Raw genomic sequence first — 24,188 nt, 5'->3', positions numbered from 1 at the left:
GGCGAGAGCCGACGGGACGGGGGCGCCAGAGAAGAAGGAACGGCAGACGGAGGCGGCACCACGGCTCGGAGAAGCAATGACATTCCCTCTCACGCCCGCCGCCCGCCCCGCCGAGAGGAGCAGGGGAGGAGCCCCCTGGCGTCTGGGCGGAGCTCGGGCAACCTCTGACTCCGCCCCCGGCCCAACAGGAACTGGCCCCTCCGCCTGTCACAAAGCGACAGGTCCGCTAGGGGGCGGGGCCAGAACCGCAGCGCCCACCAATAGGGGCGCGAGCCAAGGCGGGGCTTGGCCCAACCGTCCTTCTCCTCCCCTCCCCCTCCCGGCCTCGCGCCCATTCGTCCTGAACCGTGGAGCTCCGCGGTTACGGCTTCATTGTCAGTTGAAAGACGCGTTTTCGCGCGCCAGTGCGGTATGCGAGGAACGGCGCTAAGAGCCTCCGCTCGCTTCATGGAGCTGAGCCGGGCCGGGGTTTGGGAGGTGGTCAAGAACAGCGGAGCCGGCCACTAGCAAACTCGGTTTAAGAAACGCAGAGAACGCCTCGCCGACCCACCGGGCGCTCGCTGGCGCTCCGCGGTCGTGACTTTTAACCCGCTTTGCGCGGAGCGCCCACCACGTGACTGTGCGCGCAGGCGCGCTGCGCTAAGTCTCTGAGCGTGGGTCAGGCCGCTGGGCTCTGCCGCGCGGGGCGTCAGGCACCCGGCGCCGGGAGTCCCAGGCGAGGTCCAGGGACGCCGCAATTCCGCGGCCCTGCGCTCCACGGCTCTCCCGGAGCCTGCAGCCGCGGGGATCCCAGAGTACTAGCCAAGACAAGTTTGTTGGCTCTGGAAACTCCTTGGGGCGGGCAGACGCACCCCGAGGTCCAGAAAGACGCAGCGAGGCAGGCAAAACGCGACCTTCTCTTGCCTTTTTTCATTCCTTATATTTCCCTAAGTGCAAAAGTAATATACGTTCCCTGGAAATAAAGACAGTTGCAAGAATCCATTCCTAACGGCTGCATACATTCCATCAAATGAGTGAAACGATTTAACTTTTCCTGGACTTGAAGCTTTTTATCCAGTTCTCACTTTGGTTCGTGATAACGAAAATGCTTGCAGACATATGACCGCATGTCTAGGCTGTGTTTTTATGCCTTCTATTTCTCCACGTCCCGCTCCCCCCTTCCCAAGAAATTCCTGCCTGGTAGACTGAACTGTATGAAATGGGTTTAAACAAAAGGGTAGTGGGAAGCCCAGAATTTACATGAACCCCCAGGGACCCAGGCAGCTTTCAGCATAACGTTTGGTAAATAAATTTTTTATGTAAGTTCACAGTTAATTGTCCATTTTATTAGCTAAGTAACATCTGAATTTCAAAATGTATTTAAAGGCAATTATTAAGTCACTTATATTTTTCTCTCTTCTGAATTGTGTTGCTATAGTAGAACTTTTCAAAATGTTAGGTAAATGAACAAATGTACCTAGACTGAGATTACTCTTTGGAACTAATGAGACTAGCTTCTCTCTTAACCTGCTGAGTAACTTTTCTCTTGTTTCCTTACAAAAATAGCCTCACTAAAGGAAGGATGAAAGCTTTTCAGAAGTTCTAAACTTTCTCACTGGTTTTCTCAATTTAATATTGGACATTTTCTGAACGTCTAAATTTTAATGGACTATTAACTGATCTCTGTTGTACAGAGAAAGATGGCTTACTCTTCCTCAGAGCCCAAAGGGTACGTGCTGAAATGACAGCTTTTAGCACATTTCTGCCTGTGTTCTGTGAGCAATAGTCCTAGCAGCCTAAAATAGTAAAATGGATGTTGAGTTTTTATTTTAATTTGGAGAGTTCTTATTATCATATGTGCAGATACTCCCAATGAAGTTTGATGTAACCTTCATTGGCTCCCATATCTATCTAATGGACAGAAGCCTGGTCCAAAAAGTGAAAGGCTCTGTTCTAGTCTCAAATTTTAGCTCACCAGCGGTGTAACACTGGACAAGTCATCCGCGGGGGTTGCCCTTTCTAAAGTCAGTTGTTCATATCCAGTGAAATAGGTCGTCTGAAAACACTTGGGAAAATTGTTAAGGAATGTTTATGAGGACAGGGTAGTGGTAAAAAGAAAAGCAGAATGGAAACTCCTTTTATTCCTCATTCGTTCCTTCACACCTTCCTTCACCAAGTATTTACCCGTTCCTGCTTTATCCCAGGGCTCTGCAGGCACTGGAATGCCCTTGGATGCAGCAGGGAAGATGAGAGACGTGGTCCCTGCCCTTACAGCCTTCCAGCCAGCCCAGGAGGGTGGGCATTAGCCCAGTCACGTTTAGGTACCGGTATACAACACGGCAAGCACTGGAGGAAAGGTACGTGGGAAATTAAATCTACAGCAGAATGATTGGAAACTATGGAGTATGAACACAAATTTCTTGATATGAAAAGTAAATGCTTGGGACCAGCAGTTGGTGGAATGGTTATGTCGCTGGATTCCCATGTAGCCTACCGTGGTTCTAGTCCCGGACCTGGTGGCTTAAACTCACGCCAGGCGCATGTGCGTGCATGCCCAAGATCCCGAGAGAAGAATGGAGGAGAAGGGATTGCGGCATGGCCACCCCCCCTGGGGGGTGATTTCTCACTTTCTGTCTCTAATGTCTCTTCTCTGTCAATCTGGCAAGCGCACGCGCCCTATAGCAAAAACCTCTTTAAAAAAAAAATAAAGTAAATGCTTGTGGCAAATGTAAAAATAAATAAATAAATAAAAAGGAAAAATAAAAAAAAGAATGATTGGAAATATTATCCCGAGGAAATAGCGCTGGAGGTGAGGCTTAGTGGACAAGGCAAAGAAGAAGGAAAGAGTTAACCAAACACAAACACATGCAGAGACTCTGCACTGGGGCAAGAGGGGCAACCACAGGATCCCAGGGGAGGGCCAGAACAGTTGTGACACAAACAGTGGCACAAGGTGGGAGAGGAGTCTGAGGAATGAATAGAGAGTGTAGCTCATGTTAAGAAGTGACTTCTGGGGACCAGCAGATGGCATAATGGCTATGTTGCTGGACTCTCATGTAGTCAACCGTGGTTTGAGTCCTGGACCTGGTGGCGTGTATGTGTGTGTGTGTGTGTGTGTGTGTGTGTGTGCCCAAGATCCCGAGAGGAGAACGGAGAAGAAGGGAATGTGGCATGGCCATCCTCCCTGGGGGGCGATTTCTCGGTTTCTGTCTCTGTCTCTCTCTGTCTTTCTGGCAAGTGCATGCGCCCTATGGCAAAAACCTCTCCAAAAAAAAAAAAAGTGGCTTCTGCTTCATTTCAACCTGAATATGAGAAGCTGTGAAGGGTTTCAAGCAGGGTGTGGTATGTTTGCGATGAAGTGAGAGATGATTAGAGGTGTGTTTTGGAAAGGCTACCAAGGCCGTAATGTGGAAAGTGCTTTGGAAAGGAGACCAGTAACAGATCTCATTTGTCTACCTGAGATTGCAGAGGCTACTTTTATGAGGAATCTATTACTGTGGCACCACTAAGAAACCCATAAAAATAAGTTGCAATAGGGACCAGCAGATGGCATAATGATTACATTGCTGGACTCCCACATAGTTAACCGTGGTTCGAGTACTAGGCATGGTGGCTTAAAACTCATGCCAGGTGCATATGTACCCAAAATCCCAAGAAGAGAAAGGAAAAGAAGAGGATTGTGGCATGGCCCTCCTCTACCCCCAGGGATGATTTCTCACTTTCTTTCTCTCTGTCTCTGTCTCTCTCTCTCTCTGGCAAGTGCACGTACCCTATAGCAAAAGTCTCTCTAAAAAAAATATAATAATAATAGAGTTGAAATATTGCATTGTGAATTCTCCGTTTCCAGCATGTCAGTGTAGAAAAATAATTTCCAGTTTGGGTATGAAACTTAATTTTACTTTCCACTTTGCCCTTGAGCTTCTTGATCCTATTAGGTGCCTATAATGTGCTCACCTAGTTTGGATCTCTGGAGAGTTAGTCAAACATTAATGGTGCAATTTGATGAACAGAGTGGTGTGCTATAGCAGAGGTCCTGCTCTACCTAGAGGTAAGGCAATATTTGAGCTGAAACTTGAGCAGAAAATCACTGGTCAAAAATAAAGATGGGGGGACCAGCAGTTAGTGTAATGGCTATGTCGCTGGACTCCCATGTAGTTGACCACAGTATGAGTCCCGGACCCGGTGGCTTAAACTCATGCCGGGCATGTGTGTGTGCGTGCCCAAGATCCCAAGAGGAGAATGGAGGAGAAGGGATTGCAGTGTGGCCATCCCCCCCTGGGGGGTGATTTCTCTCTTTCTGCCTCTCTGTCTCTGTCTTTCTGGTGAGTGCAAGCACCCTATAGCAAAAACCTCTCTCAAAAAAAAACAATAAATAAACAAAGATTGGGCATTCTAAGTGAGAATAAGGAAGTCCTTCAAGTTAATACATGAGGTTTAGTATTAATGAGGGTACATTGGAAGATAAGGCTGAAAGAGAGATAAGAACCAGATTTTCAAGGTCTTGTCTGGCTGGTTAAGGAGTTTAGATATTAACCTGGAATCCACTGGAGCATTTTGAACACTAACATGATCAGACTTGGTTGATGGAAGAAAACACTTTGACAGCAGTATGAAGGCTATCCTGGGAAGGGGAAGAGTAGAAGCAGGAGATCAGAAAGGGCACATTTGCAGAAGTTCACAGAAGAGAACTAGATGACTAAGTGCAGGCAGTGTGGCCCAGAAAGCAGGGCACAGCTAGGAGAAGTATCAAACAGGGAGAATCCAGAAACTGGTCATGGGGCCAAAATTTAAAAAAAAATAAAATAAAAATAAGTAAAAACTAAAAGTTTCTGGCCAGGACATTTGGATGGAGAATAGGGTCCTAGAAATAGGGAGCACAGGACAAGGAATAGATTCAGAGGAAAGATGATCAGATCCGCTTTGGACGTGTCATGTCTTAAGTTCCTGCAGGATGTCCATGGGGAGGTCGCTTACAGGTTTAAGGACACAGGATGCTTAGGAGGAAAGGTTTTTCTGGGGCAAAGGTTTGGGACTTTGTGAGCATGGATGAGGTTTCCTGAAATCAAAGTTAGAAGGAGAGAGAGCCTTAAGGAGCTCCCAAATTGAAATGCACCTAGAGGGAGCCCAAGATAGAGCACCCAAAGAGAGAACCAGCAGAGGGCGTGATGTCTCATTAGCTAAGAAAGGGGAGTCAAGTGAGGGCAGCAGCAACACAAGACAGGAAGTGGAGTGGGACATGGCTGAAAACTGTTCCCTTTCTTTTGGCAATCGGGAGTTCACCAGATCCTTTAGCAAGGTCAATTAGAGTGGAGTCATAGGAGCAGAAACAAACAAACAAAAAAACTAGTTCCTCCTCTCTTTTCCTCCTCTTCTCCCACATCCTTTTCTCTTTCCTCTGTCCCTGTCCCTCTGTCTCTTTCTTTCATTTTTAAAAATTTTTATTTATTTATTTATTTAATTCCATTTGTTATTATTATTTTTTTTTTTTTCATTTGACCAGAGAGACCTAGAGCGAGAGAAAAGGAAAGTGAGAAAGCGAGCCACCAGGTCTGGGACTCGAACCGCAGTTGGCCATGTAGGAATTCAGTGCCTTTAACCACCACACCACCTGCTGGCCCTCCCTCTGTCTCTCTCTTCCTCTCCCTTCTCTTCTCCCCTCCTCCCCCTCCCCCACCTCTCTATTAGTCTCATTTCTCACTGTGAGGAAAGCAAACATATTGTGAGTAGCCCTATAGAGAGGCCTCATGTGGCAGGGAACTTAGGTCTCCAGCCAGCAATCTACAAGGACTGTAGGCTTGCCAAAGGCTGCAAGAGTGAGCTTGGGAACACAGGCAAGCTTAGAGATGACTGCAGCTCCTGATGCCACCAAGATTGCAGCCTAGTGAAGTGCTCTGTGAGAACTCAGCTAAACCGCACTCAGTTTCCTGACGCGTAGGAAGTATGAAATAACAAATGTTTATTGTTCTGTAAGTCTGGGGGTAATTTGTTACACAGCTATGGATAAACCTAATACAGTAGGGATAAAAAATGGCAAGGTGACCAGCAGATGGCATAATAGCTAAGTTGCTAGACTCCAATGTAGTTGACCGCAGTTTGAGTCCTGGACCCGCCAGATTAGAATTAACACTGGCACCTGTGTGTATGTGCCCAAAATCTCGAGAGGAGAATGGAGGAGAAGAGATTGCAGTATGGCCATCCCCCTGGGCAGTGATTTCTCACTTTCTGTTTCTCTCTGTTTAAAAAAAAAAAAAAGTTTATCAAGCAACCTTTCTCTTACACTTTTTCTAAATGTGTACCCAAACAACCTGCAAGGATAAAAAGAAATAGTCCCCCTATCATTACTGCATTATTCAATATCTTAAAGAAAGTTGATTCTATAAAGATACTTTAAGGAGACCAGCAGGTGGCATGGTGGTTAAGGTGCTGGACACTTCCACGTGGTCGACCATGGTTCGAGTCCCAGACCCGGTGGCTTGCTTTCTCACTTCTCTCTCTCTCTTTCTGTGTCTCTCTCTGGTCAAATTAAAATAAATGAACAAATAAATAAAATTAAATAAAAATAATTTTTAGAAAGATACTTTAAGAAGAGAAAAAGTTTTTCCGGTCAAACGAATCTAAAGGTTTTATTTTCTATTTTTCTATCTCTATCTCTCTCTCTGTCCTTCCAGCAAGTGTATGCACCCTATAGCAAAAAGCTCATTTAAAAAAAAAAAAAAGGCAGGATTAACATCCATTACACCTCCAGCACCAGTGCGTTTCTCAGTCATGGTGGTGCGTTATTGCGAGGAGCCAAATCTCGAACACACCCAAGTCTCTGCCTCCCCACCACTGGGCCACAGCAGGGAAAGCCCTCAAGGTTTTCTCTTTAAACTCTGCTGGACTATCTGCTGTCAACTCAACTTCACCTCCTGTACAGTCTCCTGAGCATTTCATAGGAGAATCTTGGAACTATGTTTTCCAGATCCTCTTTTCTGTATGTCTCCACATTAGAGTTTGTTAATGAGAGGAAGAAAAGACAGAGAGCTGGTTTCATACAGGAGAGAAATGAGAACATGTTAGATATCTAACCTCTTTCTGGCTGGTATAAGAAGCACTTGTCATAGATTAAAGCAGTTTGTGAGAGAGTCTTTTGAATATTACTGAGAATTGGAGCAACTTCCTGGAAAGATTGTGAGAACTCTGTCGGTTCTTGAGACTAAAGTCTTCAAAGTCTCCTTTCCTGACCCTGACCTTCACGGAGCAATGTCCCTGATCTTTACTCCCTATTGTTTCCAATATTCATATAAGTAAACATTCCTACAGTAAATCCTTTATTCCTGAAGAACCTACAGTGGCTCTGTTTTCTTAATTAAATCCGGTAACACACACTCAGTTTCTTTAAGGTACTGGTTTTCATTCTTTTAACTGCTGCCTCATGTTGTAAGATGGGCACTGAAGATCCAGATGTCACATCAGCGTTTGAGGCAAAAGGGTAGGAGAAGGGAAGGTGCCAATGACATGTGTCCTTTTTTTTTTAAAGGAAAATGAATGTTTTCCCAGAAATTACTTCAGCATAGTTTCTCTCAGATCTCCCATGGCCATAATTCTCCAGGGTCACATGTTTGTCTTCAGGCATGTTTGTCTCCCTGATAGTTCATGTGCCAATTCCTGACCAAGCGCCTTGCCAAGAGGAGAAGAAACCCTCATTGGCTTAAGCCACCCTGGAGCATGAGTTGGTAAAACTGTATTAAAAGGAAAACTGAGGCACCATTACAGAGGCAGGACAGGCTGCTAGGGAAGAAAAGAAAAGTCTGTACTATATTTAGGATTGGAGAACTTTGGCCACCAGAAAAATAATCTGAGTATAGTTATTTATACCACACTGTGTGCATTAGATAGAATCAGCACCCAAGAATCTAAAATCTGAATAATGAATCAATGAAGAAATATTTTAAGGGAGGAGGTGGACACCTTCTCTTACTCACTGTGGCTTGATTCAGACCCAATATCAATCTGGAGCAGAGATCGGCAAAGTATTTCTACAATGGACCACACAGTAAATATTTTAGACTTTCTGAGTCTTATAAGTCCAATCACTTATCTTAACCATAGCACAAAAGCAGCCCCAGACAACACATAATGTGTTCCAATAAAACTTTACCAAAACAAGTGGAAAGCCAGATTTGGCTCTAAAGTTATGCTTTGTCACACCCAGAGCTAGAGCATTCCTTATTCCTAATGTGATGCTAACTTGGGAATAAGACTTTTCTTTTCTCTAGGTTACATGTGCTCACCAGACAGAGAGAGGAAAATTAGAAAATACCCCCTAGGGAGGTGGCCATTCCACAATCCCTTCTCCTCCATTCTTCTCTTGGGATTTTAGACACACATGCACACACGCCTGGCATGATTTTCAGGCTCTGAGTCCTCAATTTGATCTGCATATTTGGACATGTGGGATCTAGCACCTTAAACTCCACCTCACCCACTGGGCTAGGAATAAGATTTTTTGGCCTTTGCTCGATATTTTTATTATTTTGTTTTGTTTTACTTAACTCTATACAGAGTTAATAAGTTTGTAGTGAAGACCATCTTCTACCCTATCTTGTAACTAAGGAGAAGAAATCCTTTCTTCTCATCCCTATCGCTAATCATTTTTGTTATTTCTTTTTGTATTCTTTTAATATTCTCTATAGAAATACAAACACGTATGAACCCATTTTCTGATTTGTTTATTCTTTTTCCATGCTCCACATGCTTCCCTAGCTTGATTTTTTTCCCTAAACATTTATCTTCAAGATCTTTTCATATTAACCTTTTTTATGGCTTTATAGAGATGACAAAAATAACCAAGATCTGTAGAATTAATAATTAACATAGTTACTTATAAGCACACGTTTGAATGACCAGGCCCAGATTAAACAGTGTTTCCTGGAGTGCTCAGATGCAGCAGGTCTTTCATTCGGTTCTGAGATCAGGAGACACAAAGTTGTGAATCAGTATCAGGAGTCTCTTCATTGGCCTGGCCCAGAAAGTTGCGACTTCTGGAAATGAGAGCTTGTAGGTTAGAGATGGGTTTAGAAATTCTTAGGTTAATAATTGGTTAAATATGCAAGTATTTGTCTCAAAGACACTTGAAGTCAGTAGCAAAGAATGTCTGAATTTAACCTAATTGTAGATAATGAAGTCTTGCTATTTATCTGGTGACGCTATATACGAGGGTCAGGATATGAGGAGTTACCCACAGTCGCTAGACCAGGCCATCCTGTTACAACAGGATTAATGTTTGTAGACCTGACTGTCCCAGACCCCTTGGAAAGCACCTCAGTCTAAGAAGAATAGAAATATGTCTTCAATAGTGTTCCAGGGAACCAGCAATGAACATAATGGCTATGTCGCTGGACTCCCATGCAGTCAACCGCAGTTTGCGTCCTGGACCCAGTGGCTTAAAACTCACGCCGGGCGCGTGTGCGTGCATGCCCAAGATCCCGGGAGGAGAAGGGATTGTGGCATGACCATCCCCCCTGGGGGGTGATTTCTCGCTTTCTGTCTCTATGTCTCTCTCTCTCTGGTGAGCGCATGCGCCCTATAGCAAAAACCTCTCTCAAAAAAAAAAAAAAAATAGTATTCCAGAGGATGTCCCATAATTAATCCAATGAATCGATCACCCATTGGTGAATGTTTGGGCTCTTTCCTGTCATGCTATTATAATTCAGAGTATAATGAATACATTATACAGAATTAATTTTGCCCAAGTTCAAGTGTGTTAGTTGAAGAAATTACCGTAAGTGAAATTTGGTATGGGTCTGTCCATTTGTGATTTCAATAGATAAATTATTCTCTGTTTGGCATTATACCAACTGCATTCTCACGGCGTGTGAGAGGCCCATTTCCCAGGGCTCACCAGAATATGTTAACAAACTGCTGGCTTTTTGTCAACAAGTGAGGTGTAAAACGGGTCATTTTAGCTTGTATTTTTCTACAGGGGAGGCTGAAGGTACTTGCTTATTTAACATTTAAGGACACCTTTACATCCTCAATGGGGCAAAATTGTCATGCCATCACTAAAGGGCTGTCTTTAGGCATAATTATTAGAATAGTGTTTTTCGATGTAAAGGAAACCAATTAATAACATGTATATAGTTTTACTTGCTAGTTGCTGAGAAAATGAAGTTATCTATATTAAATTTATACAGAGCTATTCTTTAAAAAACAGCTTTTCCACTATTCAATTTGTCATATCCTTTAGATGATCGATTCTAGATCACGTACTTCATGAAAGGATCTTAGCGGTAATGAAGAGCTCTTTCTGGTACATTAAGAAATTCAAATATAAATTTTCTAAAGATCAAGTAAATACATTTTATACGTATTAGCACACACCTCCCATGATAGAAATGTCATTGTCTCTTATTTTAATGTCTTGAAATTTTGTGCCTTCCTGATAGCTAAACTGTTTCCCTTAGAGCTTTATCAAAGCAAACAAGTAAATAGGTTACTTTAGAAAACAGTGTTTATGAATGGCCCCATAGCCTAGTGGTAAAGGGAGTCAGATTCCATAGGATGACCTCACTTTGAATCCCGGCCATGGTGACTTGAAAAATACATTGAGCACATGTGCATCCCAAATTCTGACAGGATGGAGAAATGGACAAGGGACTGCAGGATGACCATGCCCTGTTGGGAGAGTGTTCTCTCCCTCTGTCTCTGGTGAGTTCATGTGCTCTCTGACAAAGAAAATAAAGAAAAAGGAGAAGGAGAAGAAGAAAGAGAGAAACTAAGAAAGGGAGAAAATAGTGCTGGCTTTCAGTGGGTTTCAACAACACTTAACAGTGCTTTGGATGCAGTATTATCACCTGCCACCTTTACATGTATTTTTGTTTTTAGTTTTTACATCAATCCAAGCAATCGCAGAATCACTAACTTCACTATAATGGTATTTATTAAACTATGTCTTTATGTGGCTGTCTGAGTCCACTTTTGTATTGCTAACAAATAACTGAGACTGGGTGACTTATAAAGAAAACAGAGGCTTATTTGTAAAATTCATGATTTGGAGACCAGCAGTTAGTGTATGGCTATGTTGTTGGACTCCCATGTAGTCGACTGTGGTTCGAGTCCTGGACCTAGTGGCTTAAACTCACGCCGGGTGCGTGTGCATGTGTACCTAAGATCCCAAGAGGAGAATGGAGGAGAAGGGATTGCAGCGTGCCCATCCCCCCTGGGGGGGGATTTCTCACTTTCTGTCTCTCTGTCTTTCTGGTGAGTGCATGTGCCCTATAGCAAAAACCTCTAAAAAAAAAAAAGAAGAACTTCTAGCAGAGCAGAGCGTGGTCTGTATTCATGTGACTCTGCCTGCCTCATTTCATCTCCTTATATACACACCTGAACTCAATCACAGGGCCCTCACCCTAACGACCTTTTCATACGGAAGGGTCCACCCTCTGACTCAACAATGGAGTTAAGATTTTCAACTTACCTTTACAACTGGGGGACAGCCAGTTGCCACCCAATAAGCCAAATCCTAAGACATGAACCTTTGGGGGCAAATCTTTATCCAAACCATCACAGTGGTAGACCATAAAAAAAGTCAGAATGAAATTCAGAGTGGAAGTTTATAAAATATGAAGATTTTACCCTAAAGGTGTCTATAAACAGGAAACTTGAAATAGGGACTGTCTGGCTTAACAACAGAATTCAGTAGATATTAAGCTTCAGAATTATACATTTAAAAAAATCTTCCTTGTATTGCAAATTGTTTATATCTCAAATGTTTAACTTTAAATTTAGGTACAATAAATATTATACTGAAGAAATATATTCCACTTAATAATTATACAGAACAAATTCATTTACTAAGGAATTAGAAGAGATTTTGTTGGTTATTAAATTAGTGACACAATGAAGAATGGAAGCTGCATTAGCTAGGAGTTATAAAATAAGAAACCACATTATAATTTTGATAATAAAAACAAAATTAAAAGGAGCTGAAGGAACATATTAATTATAAAAAAATCTTAAACATCTAAAGCATTATAAATGCATTTATGATTGTGGTATTAATTGTACCTCTGATGGTGTGGGTTTCTTAGGCTTTTATGCTTTTCAGAGAACAAAGTTATGATTGGGTTACTGGGTAATGAAGTTTATTGAAGGGATGCACAGAAGAGTAAGAAAGACAGGAAGTTATTTCTGCAGCTGCACAGCCAGACCTTGTAGAAACAGGAAGTTATTTCAGGACACAGCAGTTCTGGTGGCTCAACTGAACTCTATGAGGACAACAGCATGACCCATCATGTTCCCTGCACTCAGCAGCTCCCTCCACCATGCCCTGTCCAGATCTGACTTCACTGCTCTGTTGTTTCCCCCGTGACTACCTCTCCTGCCTTTACCTTCTAACTCACTGTCATCCTGGACTCTTCACTCGTGCTTCCTTTACTTCATGCTTTCTATGGCTTCTGCTGCTTTGTGGCTTCTGTTTACTGTGTTCTCTTGACCTTGTCTCTGCTTCTCATAAAATCTTTGTGCATCTGTCTTAGATCAGTTTCCAAGGAAGTAGACTGTAAGTTGAACTTTTGTAAGATTTGTTTAAGGTGATTTATAGGAAAGTGTCCTCGGGGTCAGCATATGGCACATGATGGTTAAGGCACTGAACTCCCACATGCTTGATTGTGGTTCAAGTCCCAGACCTGGTGGCTTGAAAATCATACTGGGAACCTGTGTATATGTGCCCCAAATCCCAGGAATATGGAGGAGAAGGGATTGTAGTGTGGCCATTCTCCCTAGGGGGATTTCTCAGTTTCCCTCTCACTGTCTCTCTCTGTCTCTCTCTGATGAGTGCATATGCCCTATGACCAAAAAAAAAAAAAAAAGGTATCCTCAAAAAAACATCAGTAAGGGATTGAGAGTGTTAAGGAAAGGAAAGGAACCTAGCAATGATGATGAGGGTCTTTTAGCCTAAGCCAGTGGGGCAGCTTGGGAGTGTGTATCAGGCCTCAGACACACAAATTGGAGATAATGGTGTTCCTTTCCCACACCTCTCAGTCGTTGGCTAGGTGACTAGGGATACATAAGCTTCTAGGTACTTCCTATTCTGTGGTTGTTGGAAGGAAAAGGCCCAAGGCCACATAAACAATAAAGAGGGGACTGAGGATCTTGGGTGTGGATGGAGCACTGCTCCAGGATTCTCAGACTGAAGTATGGTCCCATAGGAGTTCCCAGGTGAGAATGCAAGAACTGAACAGGAGTGAAGTCCTGTCATTGCCAACATGTAGTTCAGATCCTGCATGTCTGGACTTGTCTGAGGAGAGAGAGGGACACATTTCTTTTTTTTTTTTTAAGACTTTTTGTAATTATTTATTCAATTTTATTTATTCATTCATTTATTTTAATTTGACCAGAGAGAGACACGCACAGAGAAAGAAGGAAAGTGAGCCACCAGGTCCAGGACTCGAACCGTGGTCGGCCATGTGGGAGTGTCCAGCATCTTAACCACCACATCACCTGCTGTCCTCCCCGAGATGGCCACATTTCTCCACAAAGGGTGACCTAAAACATTTGGCAAAGTCTTTGCAGTTCTTCACCTTTGTGATAAATGCGGGCATCTGTCCAATGCCAAAGAATGAACTTGAAGGCACAAGGTATAGTGAAGTGAAACTTTAATGGCGGTCTTGCAGGACTGGGTTCCTGATGGGCAGGCATTTCCAAGATGGTTACGACTAGCAGTTTACTCCCTGGTACACAGGTTCTTCCGCCAGGTCCTCACGGGCTGTGCAATCTTCTCAATGTCACCTACGTTTTATTATTCCCTTATTTGGCATTTATTGCTCCCTTCCCTTTCTCATAGAAAGGTGTAGGCTCAGGACAAGTCCACGAAAAAGGCCCACCAAATGAGGAGGGAGAAGAACCAGGAAGTAAAGAGGAACAAAAGGCTGATGACCAGCCACCATCTTGAGAAGTCCTTTGTCAAGGGCTACCTGTTGTTTTTAGATTTTATTTGTTCAGGAACTTTCCAGAAATATGTACTTGCTAAGGTTGTCACATCTCTAAGCTGGTTAAGCAACTTTTGTAACACTATTCTTGAAAATGAATCACTTAGGCTATTTTCTTATAACCTTCAAATTCCAGGATTGGCCTGCTTGCAAAAAAGATGGAGCATAGTCAATAAAAATCTTATTTCCTCCTATGTTACTGCCCATAGCCAGAGCTACCTTAATAAGTAACAGGGTCTGGTCCTAATCTCTGTCTTGTCTGAGGCTGTAATCTGTTTTCCTCCATCAAATTATCCTTTTGCTCAGTGCGCTGTGATGGACTAAATTGTGTCCACCAACATTCACATGTTGAATAGTCCTAACTCCAACATGACTATATTTAGAAAGAGACCTACTTTGGGCTAGCCCATGCATGGTGGTTAAGGCAGCTGATTCATATGTGGTCAGCCTCGAGGTTTGAGTCCTGGATCTTGTGTCTTGAGAAACAAATGCATGTGCACGTGGGCCCCAAATCCAGAAAGGGGAAAGACGTAGGGCAGGAGGAACTGTGGCATGATCACTCCCCATGGGCGTGGTTTTTCACTTTCCCTTTTTCTTTCTCTCTGTCTCTCTGGCAAGTGCATACTCTCTACAAAAATTAAAATCAAAAGCAAAACACTTTTTATTTCTTTTTTCTATGAGAGAGGGAGACATAGATTGGGGTGAGAAGGTGTGAGAAGGAGAGTCAGGCAGGATCCTTTAGCAGGATCCTTATACTGCGAGCCTATCGTCAGCAAATGTGCGTGCACTTGACATTCACAGGAAGACTTTAGGATGTGAACCTGGGACCTTTCACATGTGCCTCCACATTACAAAGTGCTCCACCCCATGGCTGGCTTGGAAAGAGGCCTTTAAGGAAGTAATTAAGGTTACTTCAGGCCATAAAATGGGACCCTATCCAATAAAACTGGTGTCCTGATAAGAAGAAGACACCAGGTCTTTTTCTCCCTACACATGCACAAAGGAAAGGCCATGGGAGGTCTCAGCAAAACGGTGACCATTTGCAATGCAAAGAGAGAAGTTTTACCAGGAACCAACCTGTGGGCGCCTTGATCTTGTACTTCCAGGGTGTAGAACTATTAGAAAAGAAATTTTTGTGGCATAAGCCACCTAGTTTGGGGCATTCTATAATGGCAGCCTGAGTTATTAAGACATGTGTACCTAGCACAGACTAGATCAATACTTTTTTCTTTAAGTGATTTTCTCTACTCTAGCATACGCACAAAGATTATTGAAATTACATTATCTTTTTGTGTGTGTGTGTGTGGGGGGGTTGCTATAGGGCATATGCACTTGCCTGAGAAACAGAGAGACAGAAAGCAAGAAATCACTCCCCAGGCGGGATGGTCATGCTGCAATCTCTTCTCCTCCAGTCTCCTCTCAGGATTTTGGGCACGCATACACACATGCCCAGCTTGAGTTTCAAGCCTCCAGGTCCGGGACTCTAAACATCGTTGACTACCTGGGAGTCCAGTGACATAACTCTTATGCCATCTGCTTTTCCCAGAAATTACATGATATTAAAACACTTGAAAGTGTTATTTTAAAAAATTATTTATTTAATTTTATTTACTGTTATTTTTTTATTTGACCAGAGACAGAGAGAGAGAGAAAGAGAGAGAGAGAGAGAGAAAGGACAGTAGGACAGTGGGAAAGCAAGCCACCAAGTCTTGAACTTGTGATAGACCAGCACCCCAACTACCATGCCAACTGCCAGCCCAAGAGTGTTATTTTTTACATTATTCTCTAATAATACTGTTGGGCTGTATTTGTCAGCTACAGATACAATAAAACTGCATAACAAAACAATTCCCAAACTTGGTGATTTACCACAATATGCATGAGCAGTCTGTGATTCTGTTGGGCACAGTTGCTATCAGCTGGACTTAGATATGAAAAGGATTGAGGTCTCTCCTCCATGTATCTCCTCAATTTTCTTGGACTTGGGTTCTATTCAGATCATGTTCTTCTCAGAGCAGATGGCAGAAGCTCAAGAATCAAGCCAAAACAGGCTAACTTATTTAAATTCACTGTTTATGTAATGTCTATTGCTATTTCATGAAGCAAAACATGTCCAATGGCCAAATCCAACATTAATGGGGTGGGACTGCATATACCACCAAACTCTCCTGGGAATCATTGCAAAGTCTCATGGCAAAGAACATGAATGTGTAGTCTTATTATAGGAAAATAATGAATTGACATAATAACCAAGAATGAAGAATATCACTTGTGGTTTCTGATATTGTAGTTTATAAAATATAATTTATAAAATTTTACACAAATTTATGAGCCAAAATGAGAATAAATTCCAATATGCTGTACACATTCCCTTCTTTAAGATAAGAAAATACAGTATTAATTAAAAATTCTATATTTCTTTAGCAAAACATATGTCTCCTTTGAAGAATGTCTGCTTTACTTATATGCAAGGCTTTGTATAATTGGGAGAAAAAGAAATATGTCCTGGTTGTAAACTTGTCATTTTGGAAAAAAATTAATTATAGTAGGAGCTTTAACGTTTAGGCAGGTAAACTTCACTTCATTTGCCTAATTATGAGCTCAACTGTTAGATAAAGGAGAGTTCTGAATCTAAGAATGCATCCTTTGACGGTAATGAAGAGGCCAATGTGGAGCCCAGAATGAATGGCAGAAAAAGCCTTCATAGAGCTTCAGGAATGGGCAGGAATCTCATATAAATCCATGTGATGCCGATTTTATTTCTATCTAGTTGGAATTGGGCATTGTGCTTTCAGACCACTCAAACTTCATTTCTGACCAAAATCTCATTTAACACTGCATTAAGCAAAAAGAGGATTTACTAGCTTGCCACAGTGAAAACCCTAATGTTTTGGTTTCAGAGCAGCTTGATTGGGAGCTCAAATGATGTCACCAGATCATTTTTCCATCATAACTATCCACTTGGTACCATTCATCTCCATGTTGGCTGTATTCCTAGAGACTCTTCTCTTGTGGTTCAAGATGGCCACCACATCTCCAGCTATTCCAGCACCTCGCGTTCAAATGAGACAGGATCTTTACTTTTCTTTTCATTTTTTAAGAAAGGAATCCCAGTGTTCTCAACTCATCTTACTGGCCTTGAGCAGATAACATGTTAACAAACAAGAGGAGTGTGAATGTTGGGTGCCAAAAAGAAAAAAAAAAAACTCATAAAAGTGGTGTACATTATAGCCTTGTTCATGTATTGTATTGGAAATATTCTTCAGTTGTTTTATATTAGTAGTCATAAGCAATTTATAGAAATCCAATCATAAATTTTGATAAGAAAATGGCACTCATGGGACTAGTATATGGCATAGCAGTTACATTGCTTGACTCCCATATGGTCGACAAGGTTCGAGTCCCAGACCCAGTGGCTTGAAATTCACACCAGTATGTGTGCATTTGTGCCCAAGATCCCGGAAGGAGAATGGAGGAGAAGGAATTACAGCATTGCCATTCCTTATGGGGGATGATTTTACCCCTTTTATTCTCACTGTCTCTGTATCTCTCTCCCTCCAGTGAGCACAAGCACCCTAAGGCAAAAACCTCTAAAAAACAAGAACAAGAAAATATCACTCACATTCCTTACATACTGTCACTTTGGCTGTTCTATGACTTCGATGAACTATAGTACAGAATAATAACAATAGCTATCATGTATTAATCATCTTCTATTTGACAAACACATTGAGAGCTCTCACTCACACCTCATGTCAATTGTCCCAATTATTAGCGTTCATGTTTTAAAACTAAAGAAATGAGGCTCAAGGAGGTCACATATTTTTTTCTGTAAATACACAGAAAACCTAGTGACACTTGTACACTGTGTTTAATCAGATATAATTTTTAAAAATTAGTCTTATTTTCCAGTAACTTAACTAGGGTTTATTTCTCTCTCCTGGTTCACATCCAAGTGGGCCTATGAGGGGCTCCGTTCCATATGAATGACCCTAGGTGCTGAGGCTTTATCATCATACAAGAGCACCACCTGGACAAGTGACTGTCAATCTCCATGGCAACTGAAGAGAGAAATGAAGAGTCACACCCTGGATTTTACATTCTTCAGTACAGAAGTAGCCTGCGTCGCTTTCACATACAGACCATCGACCGAACTGATCACATGGCCTCAGCCAATACCAGGGAACTAGAAAATGCAGGGGAACACTTGGATATCTACTGAGCTGCAAAGTCACTACTACAGCGATAATCCCAGGTCTTTCTGCCTATAAAATAGATATTCTGTCCATTAAACCCAAACTTATATTTTTGTCTAGCTTCATTTTACTTCATCTTTGCAAAGTACCAATTGTTCGGGACAGCAGGAGGCATGGTGATTAAGGTGTTGGGTTCCTACATGGCTGGCTGTGGTTTGAGTTCCTGATGAAAATCACAGCAGTACACACGTGTACCCAAAATTCCAAGAGGAGAATGGCCATCCCACTTGGAAAGTGATTTCTCACGATCCCTCTTTCTCTCTCGAGCGAGTGCATGTGCCCTATGGCAAAAACTTAACATAAATAAATAAAATTAAAAAAGAAAAAGTACCAATGGTTACAGATTTTCCTTATCTGTAGAAAACAATATAGCGTTAGTGTGAGAAGGAGTATAGGGATCAAGAACATGGGTCCGGGGCTCCCATACAGACCAGATACAGACATGTGTACACATGTAGCTCTCGCCCTCTTGTCACGTGATGTCCCATGCTGCCTCAGGACTCTACAGAAAGTCCACACTAACACGAAGACCCTCCTTGACCTTGCATGTCCAAATATGAGCTGAATACACCTTCATTTTTATTAGATTATCCAATGTGTGGTATACAGGTATACCACACAAATGGCCTAAAGCAATGGGTTACCTCAAAGTCTGGGAAATGACAAATTCCAGTCGGCTGGAGTATAAATGAAGAACACTCTCCTTTTAAATGTAATTTTTGTAGCAAAGTAACAATGGAAATCTATAACAAAAATGATGCATGAAAAGAAAAGAAAGGGGGCCAGCCCTGTAGCACAGCGAATGAGCACTGAGGGAAGCTCTACCCCACAAGGCTGACCAGGGTGTCAGAGCTGTCACTGGCAACTTGAGAAACATACTTGGCGTGCCCAAGATTCTGACGGGATGAAGAATTAGAGAAGAAGGGTTTGTGGCATGACCACAGCCCACTGGGGTGCTTTCACTCTCTCCTCTTTCTGGCCTATGCCCTGTCATTAAAAAAACAAACAAACAAATAAACAAGGGGTCGGTAGGGGGCGTGGTGATTAAGGATTCTGTGTACACACATCCCACATGGCTGATCGTGGTTTGGGTCCCGGACTGCAGCTTGCTTTCTCTGGTCAAATTAAAATTAAAATTAATTAAATAAAGTTAAAATAATTCTTAAAAAAAAAAAAAGAAGGGAGAGTGGATCTGAAAATCAGACAAATCCTGAATTTGTCTCCTGGTTCTTTTTACTTGCTGCATGCCCTTGGGTGAGTTATATAACACCTCTACTCCTCAGTTTTGCTATCTGTTAAATAGAAAAATAATGATATTAATAATAATGTCTCTGTCATAGGGTTATCCGCAGTATATCTTGTCATTATTATTACAGAACCGCTTAGTTTCTGACTGAGAAAAACTGTTTTTAGCTGCAAAATGTACCTTGAGCTAGAAAATTTGGAAACACGTGTGCTGGGTCACAAAGGCAACCACATGAGGGGAAATAGCCATGTAAACCTCAAACCACTATTGGAAAGACAACTCAATGGTCATGTTCATTTGAAAGTAGCTTGGCAGCGTGGTCTTCAAGGGCTCAAGAAGTGTGTCTATGTGTGTGTGTGTGTGTGTGTGTGTACACACATATGTGCACGTTTTCACTCAAGGTACAAAATATAAAGCAGCAAGACGTTTGACAAGGAACACAGGACATTCCATCTTGATAGTTCCTCCCCATGGACCATATACATAACACAGTACATTTAGACATGGCTTTGTACATTTATGACTAAAAACAGAGCTTTTATTGGACCTTCTCTCATTGCACACACACATGCACATATACACACACAGTAAATACATTCCATCTCTCTTGGTTGCTGAGGCCTGGAAACATTGCATAGAAGCCCAGTGCTTCTTGTCTTCTCATTCCTTCTCTTCCAGACAGCATGTCTGGGGAATACCTTTCCTCAGAGGCTCTGTGTAGGGTTAATGATCACATTAACTCTTCACTCCCTTCCCTAGGGGTGTGAGACTGAAAATAACCACAGTCTGACCAACCTGGCAGCGCGGCCTTCTCCCAAGTACCACCATTTGCTGAACACACACAGTTGGACTCCCTTTTACTATTTTTTAAAGTTATTTTATACATATTAAATGGAAACTTCTTTTTTTAATGATAAAGACAAGATGTGCACATGTGATAAAGAGAGAAAAAATGAGAAAGAGGCCCACCTTGAGGGGGGATGGTTATGAACGCCATACTCCTCTTCCCCTAGCCATCCAACTCCCAAGAGTTCTGGGCACCGCCATGTCATGTTTTCGGGCCGACCCAGGGATTCAAACTCACACGGTTTTAGGCCTTGCAGAATACTTAACGTTACCACTGTGCCATGTGGCTAGGCTTCCCTCCCTTTCATTTTGACATTAAGAACCCAACCAAACATTTGTGAGAATAAAATCTTACTCAGATAGGCCAACAAACCTGAAATGTTAACTTTGAAATGAAATTTACTCTTGCTTGAATTCCTAGTTTTTATTTCTCAAAATGAGAGCACTCATTAAATCCCCATGTCTATGAGCTTACTGTGTTATATATGTGGGAAAACCTTCAAGATTCCAAGTCTGCTTTAAAATTTACTTTTAAAAAGTAATTAATCTTGAAATAAGAAATTCAAACCTCTTGCTATGTACATTATTTAACAAAAATAATGAAGGATTCATAGTAACTTTTGTGAGTGTAATAAAGACTTTAATTTAGTTCTCCTCTATTCTTCTGTATTCATCTTTGTCCCCTTTAAATAAAGAAATTTATTTCTGACTCTACATATACTCATTGTTCTGTGCTTCAGCTTTTGGAATAAGATATGCTTGTTTTACCTCTGTTTCAAAAGGGTTTTTATAATTTCAGAAATAGTTAAGTATCTTGAAGGCAGAGCATGTAAACACAGGTTGTATAGTAGGTACTGACCAAATAACGTTAACATTAAAATTTACTCAGAAATTCATGATGCTTAGGGTAAATAACAAAAAGATAGTCCTGTAAACTCCCAATAAGTGTCAGAGGTCTTTAACTCTGTAGACCAGAATAAAAGTAAAGTATTTATTTAGTTAGTATTTGTTTATTTCTGAACCAGACATAGTACAATTTTACCAAGTCAGTAACATCATTTATTATTCTGGTTTTGTCTGGGGTTCAGGCTTTAATCTGAGCTATTTATTTTCCAAACAGTAGTCTATAAAATAAACTCTATTCTCTCTCCTTTTCTAAAGAATTATTTAATTTTATTTATCATTATCACTATTCTTGTTATTTTGACGAGAGAGAGAGAGAGAAGAGGAGGAGGAGGAGGAGGGGAAGGAGAAGAGTGAGGAAGCAAGCTGCCAGGTCTGGGACTCAAACCGTGGTCAGCCATGTGCGAGTCCAGCACCCCAACCATCACACCATCTGCCATTGCCATGAACTCTGTTTTTAAGTAACTTTCTGGGTCTCTACATTCATTTCCTTTGCCAAGTTGTATAACCAGTTTACATTTTTTTAAATTGCCAGAAGACACATTTGCTCATCAGAAGGGGGGGCGGGGAGAGCGAGCGAGTGAGAGAAAGTGAGAAAGCAAGCTGCCGTGTCTGGGACTTGAATCATTGTTGGCCATGTGGGAGTCCAGCACCCTTAACTACCTTGCCACCTGATGGCCCTCTTTTTTTTTTTTTAAGAATTATTTATTCACTCATTTATTTTGTATTTGACCAGAGAGAGACAGAGAGAGAGAGAGAGAGAGGGAAAGTGAGAAGGCAAGCCACCAGGTCCAGGACTTGAACTATGGTCAGCCATGTGGGAGTGTCCAGCGTCTTAACCACCATGCCACCTGCTGGCCCCCTTCAAGGACATTTTCTGACAGTTACTGATAACACTTCTACTCGTATTCCATTGACCAGAACTTGGTCACACTGCTCTGTGTAGCTGAAAAAGGGACCTAGAAATGTCTTCATTTCAGAGGTTGTGTGCCCAGCCATAGTTGGCAGTTTTATCACCAAAGAATGGGAAAAAGTGGCTACTGGAGGACAATTGCCTTTCTTTGCTGAGAGGCTGTCTTGAATGAAGAGTTGAAAGACAAAGAGAGATAAAATTTTTAAGAGGTTTTTACCTTAGGGTGCATGCACTCACCAGAGAGAGAGAGAGAGAGAGAGAGAGAGAAAACAGAGACAGTGAAAGGGAAAGTGAGAAATTACTCCCCAGGAGGGATGGCCATGCTGCAATCCTTTGTCTTCCATTTTTTTCCTGGGTTCTTGGGCACATACATACTCGCACTCAGTGTGATTTCCAGCCTCTCAGACTGGGACTCGGACCATGGTCGGCCATGTGGGAGTTCAGTGTTGTAGCCACTACACCATCTGCTGGCCCCAAAGAAATACATTTTTCCCTAGGGATATCGTTAAGCCTCTAGATCAAGCTGTACCTGAAGGCAATGACCCTTATTACTCGAACTAATTCCTTTCCCTTTCTTCACTTGCTTCTTCTTGTCTTCTCCATTTCTTTCTCCTTTTCCTTTTTCTCCCTCCTTTTCTTTTTTGTCCAACTGACAGCTTCCTGACTAATACAGAAAGGAGGATTCTCCCCAGTAGAGTATATGGGGTCACCTTTCTATTGTCTTCTCAAGCTCTCCATTCCCCTCAAAGATACTCAGAATGGCTACCGAGTCTACCTTTAGATCTCTGAAGGGTCAAATTACGTATCGTCATGCTTTGTTTTCTTTCAGCCTGAAAGAAAACTCTCTGTCTCAAAACTCTCTGTCTTGGATTTGATGAAAATGCTAAAAGTATGTTTTGTAAATCTTTACTAAGACTCCCAGGCTGGAATTCTCAGCCCTGCTCATTCTAGGTGTATTTGTTGATCTTTAGCAAATGCTTCCTAGAATTGTTTGCTATTTAGTAAAAACATCTCTGTCAAAACAGCGTGGCTGCATAGCTATGTCTCTTTTCTCGATTTTGATTTTTATGAACATTCAGTGTCTGTGAGAATTAGAGCTTAATGGATTTCTTTCTGTTGTTCTGAGAATCCTGCCATTGTAGGTCCCATTTCAAAGGGTTCCAAATAGCCGGTCAGCCGTACAGTTGCGTCTAATCTTATTTCTTTAAGTCACTTCACGAATAGTATCCATTTGCTTCACCTGTTCCCTTGGAGTTTTAGTTTTGTTTTGTTTTCCCTCTGAGTCTTTTCCTTTAAGGCAAAAGGTACAAAACACTAGGGGTTTTCCTATCAGGCTCTGAAAGCACAGTTTTTTACTTAAATTATTTTGCTTCTCTGTCCCTACTTATATCATTGAAGTGATTAGGAGTGTCTACCAACTGTAATTCTCAGGCTATGAAATTTGGTTTTTCGAATTTAAATTATGCAACAGCACCATATGGCGCAGGAGAAAGAAGTGCTCAGTTTCTTATCTAACAGAGTTCTTCTCAAGCAAGGCAAATTGCTGTCACAGTCCAAGTTTCACCGGCTCTGTGAGGCTTAGCTTCACCTGCTGCCTCCCCAAACACATACACACAGGATTCTCTTTTTCTTGTCTTTTTTTTTTTTTTTAGGGAGATTTTTGTTATAGGGGACATGTACTCACCAGAGAGACAGAAAGCAAGAAATCATCCTCCAGGGGAAATGGCCACGCTGCAATCCGTTCCCCTCCATCCTCCTCTCAGGACTTTGGGCACACACACAAGTGCCCAGCGTTAATTTAAAGCCACCAGGTCTGGGACTTGAACTGTGGTCGACTATGCAGGAGTCCAGCGACATAACCACTACGCCATCTGCTGGTCCCCACATGGGATTTTCTTAAGCTGCAGTGAGAGAAGTTGCTGCAAACTGTCAGAGAGGAGGAGAGCCACCTGAGTCAGTCAACTACCTCTTCCCACAAGAGGATGCGGAGGTGGCAAGGAGTGCCAAGCTCCTGGAGTGGGGGAATTCCGGGTGTCTTTCATTGAAAGATTTTTTTTTTTTTGAGAGATTTTCAC

General features: G+C 42.1%; 1 protein-coding gene across 1 annotated transcript in view; it reads left to right on the top strand.

Annotated features, from left to right (window-relative positions):
- The window catches only part of LOC102496473 (uncharacterized), a 33,695-nt gene that overhangs the window by 903 nt on the left and 8,604 nt on the right, over positions 1-24,188 (top strand). Inside the window, exons 2-3 of the mRNA XM_006158969.1 lie at positions 7-221; positions 2,184-2,336. Of these exons, the coding sequence (XP_006159031.1) occupies positions 7-221; positions 2,184-2,336 (368 nt within the window). The remainder of the gene's footprint in view (positions 1-6; positions 222-2,183; positions 2,337-24,188) is intronic.

Source organism: Tupaia chinensis, unplaced genomic scaffold, assembly GCF_000334495.1.
Source record: "Tupaia chinensis unplaced genomic scaffold, TupChi_1.0 Scaffold000617_2, whole genome shotgun sequence".
In the NCBI taxonomy this organism is placed as follows: domain Eukaryota; kingdom Metazoa; phylum Chordata; class Mammalia; order Scandentia; family Tupaiidae; genus Tupaia; species Tupaia belangeri.
Note: the sequence above shows the minus strand (reverse complement) of the source record. Positions and strands in the feature narration are given on the sequence as shown.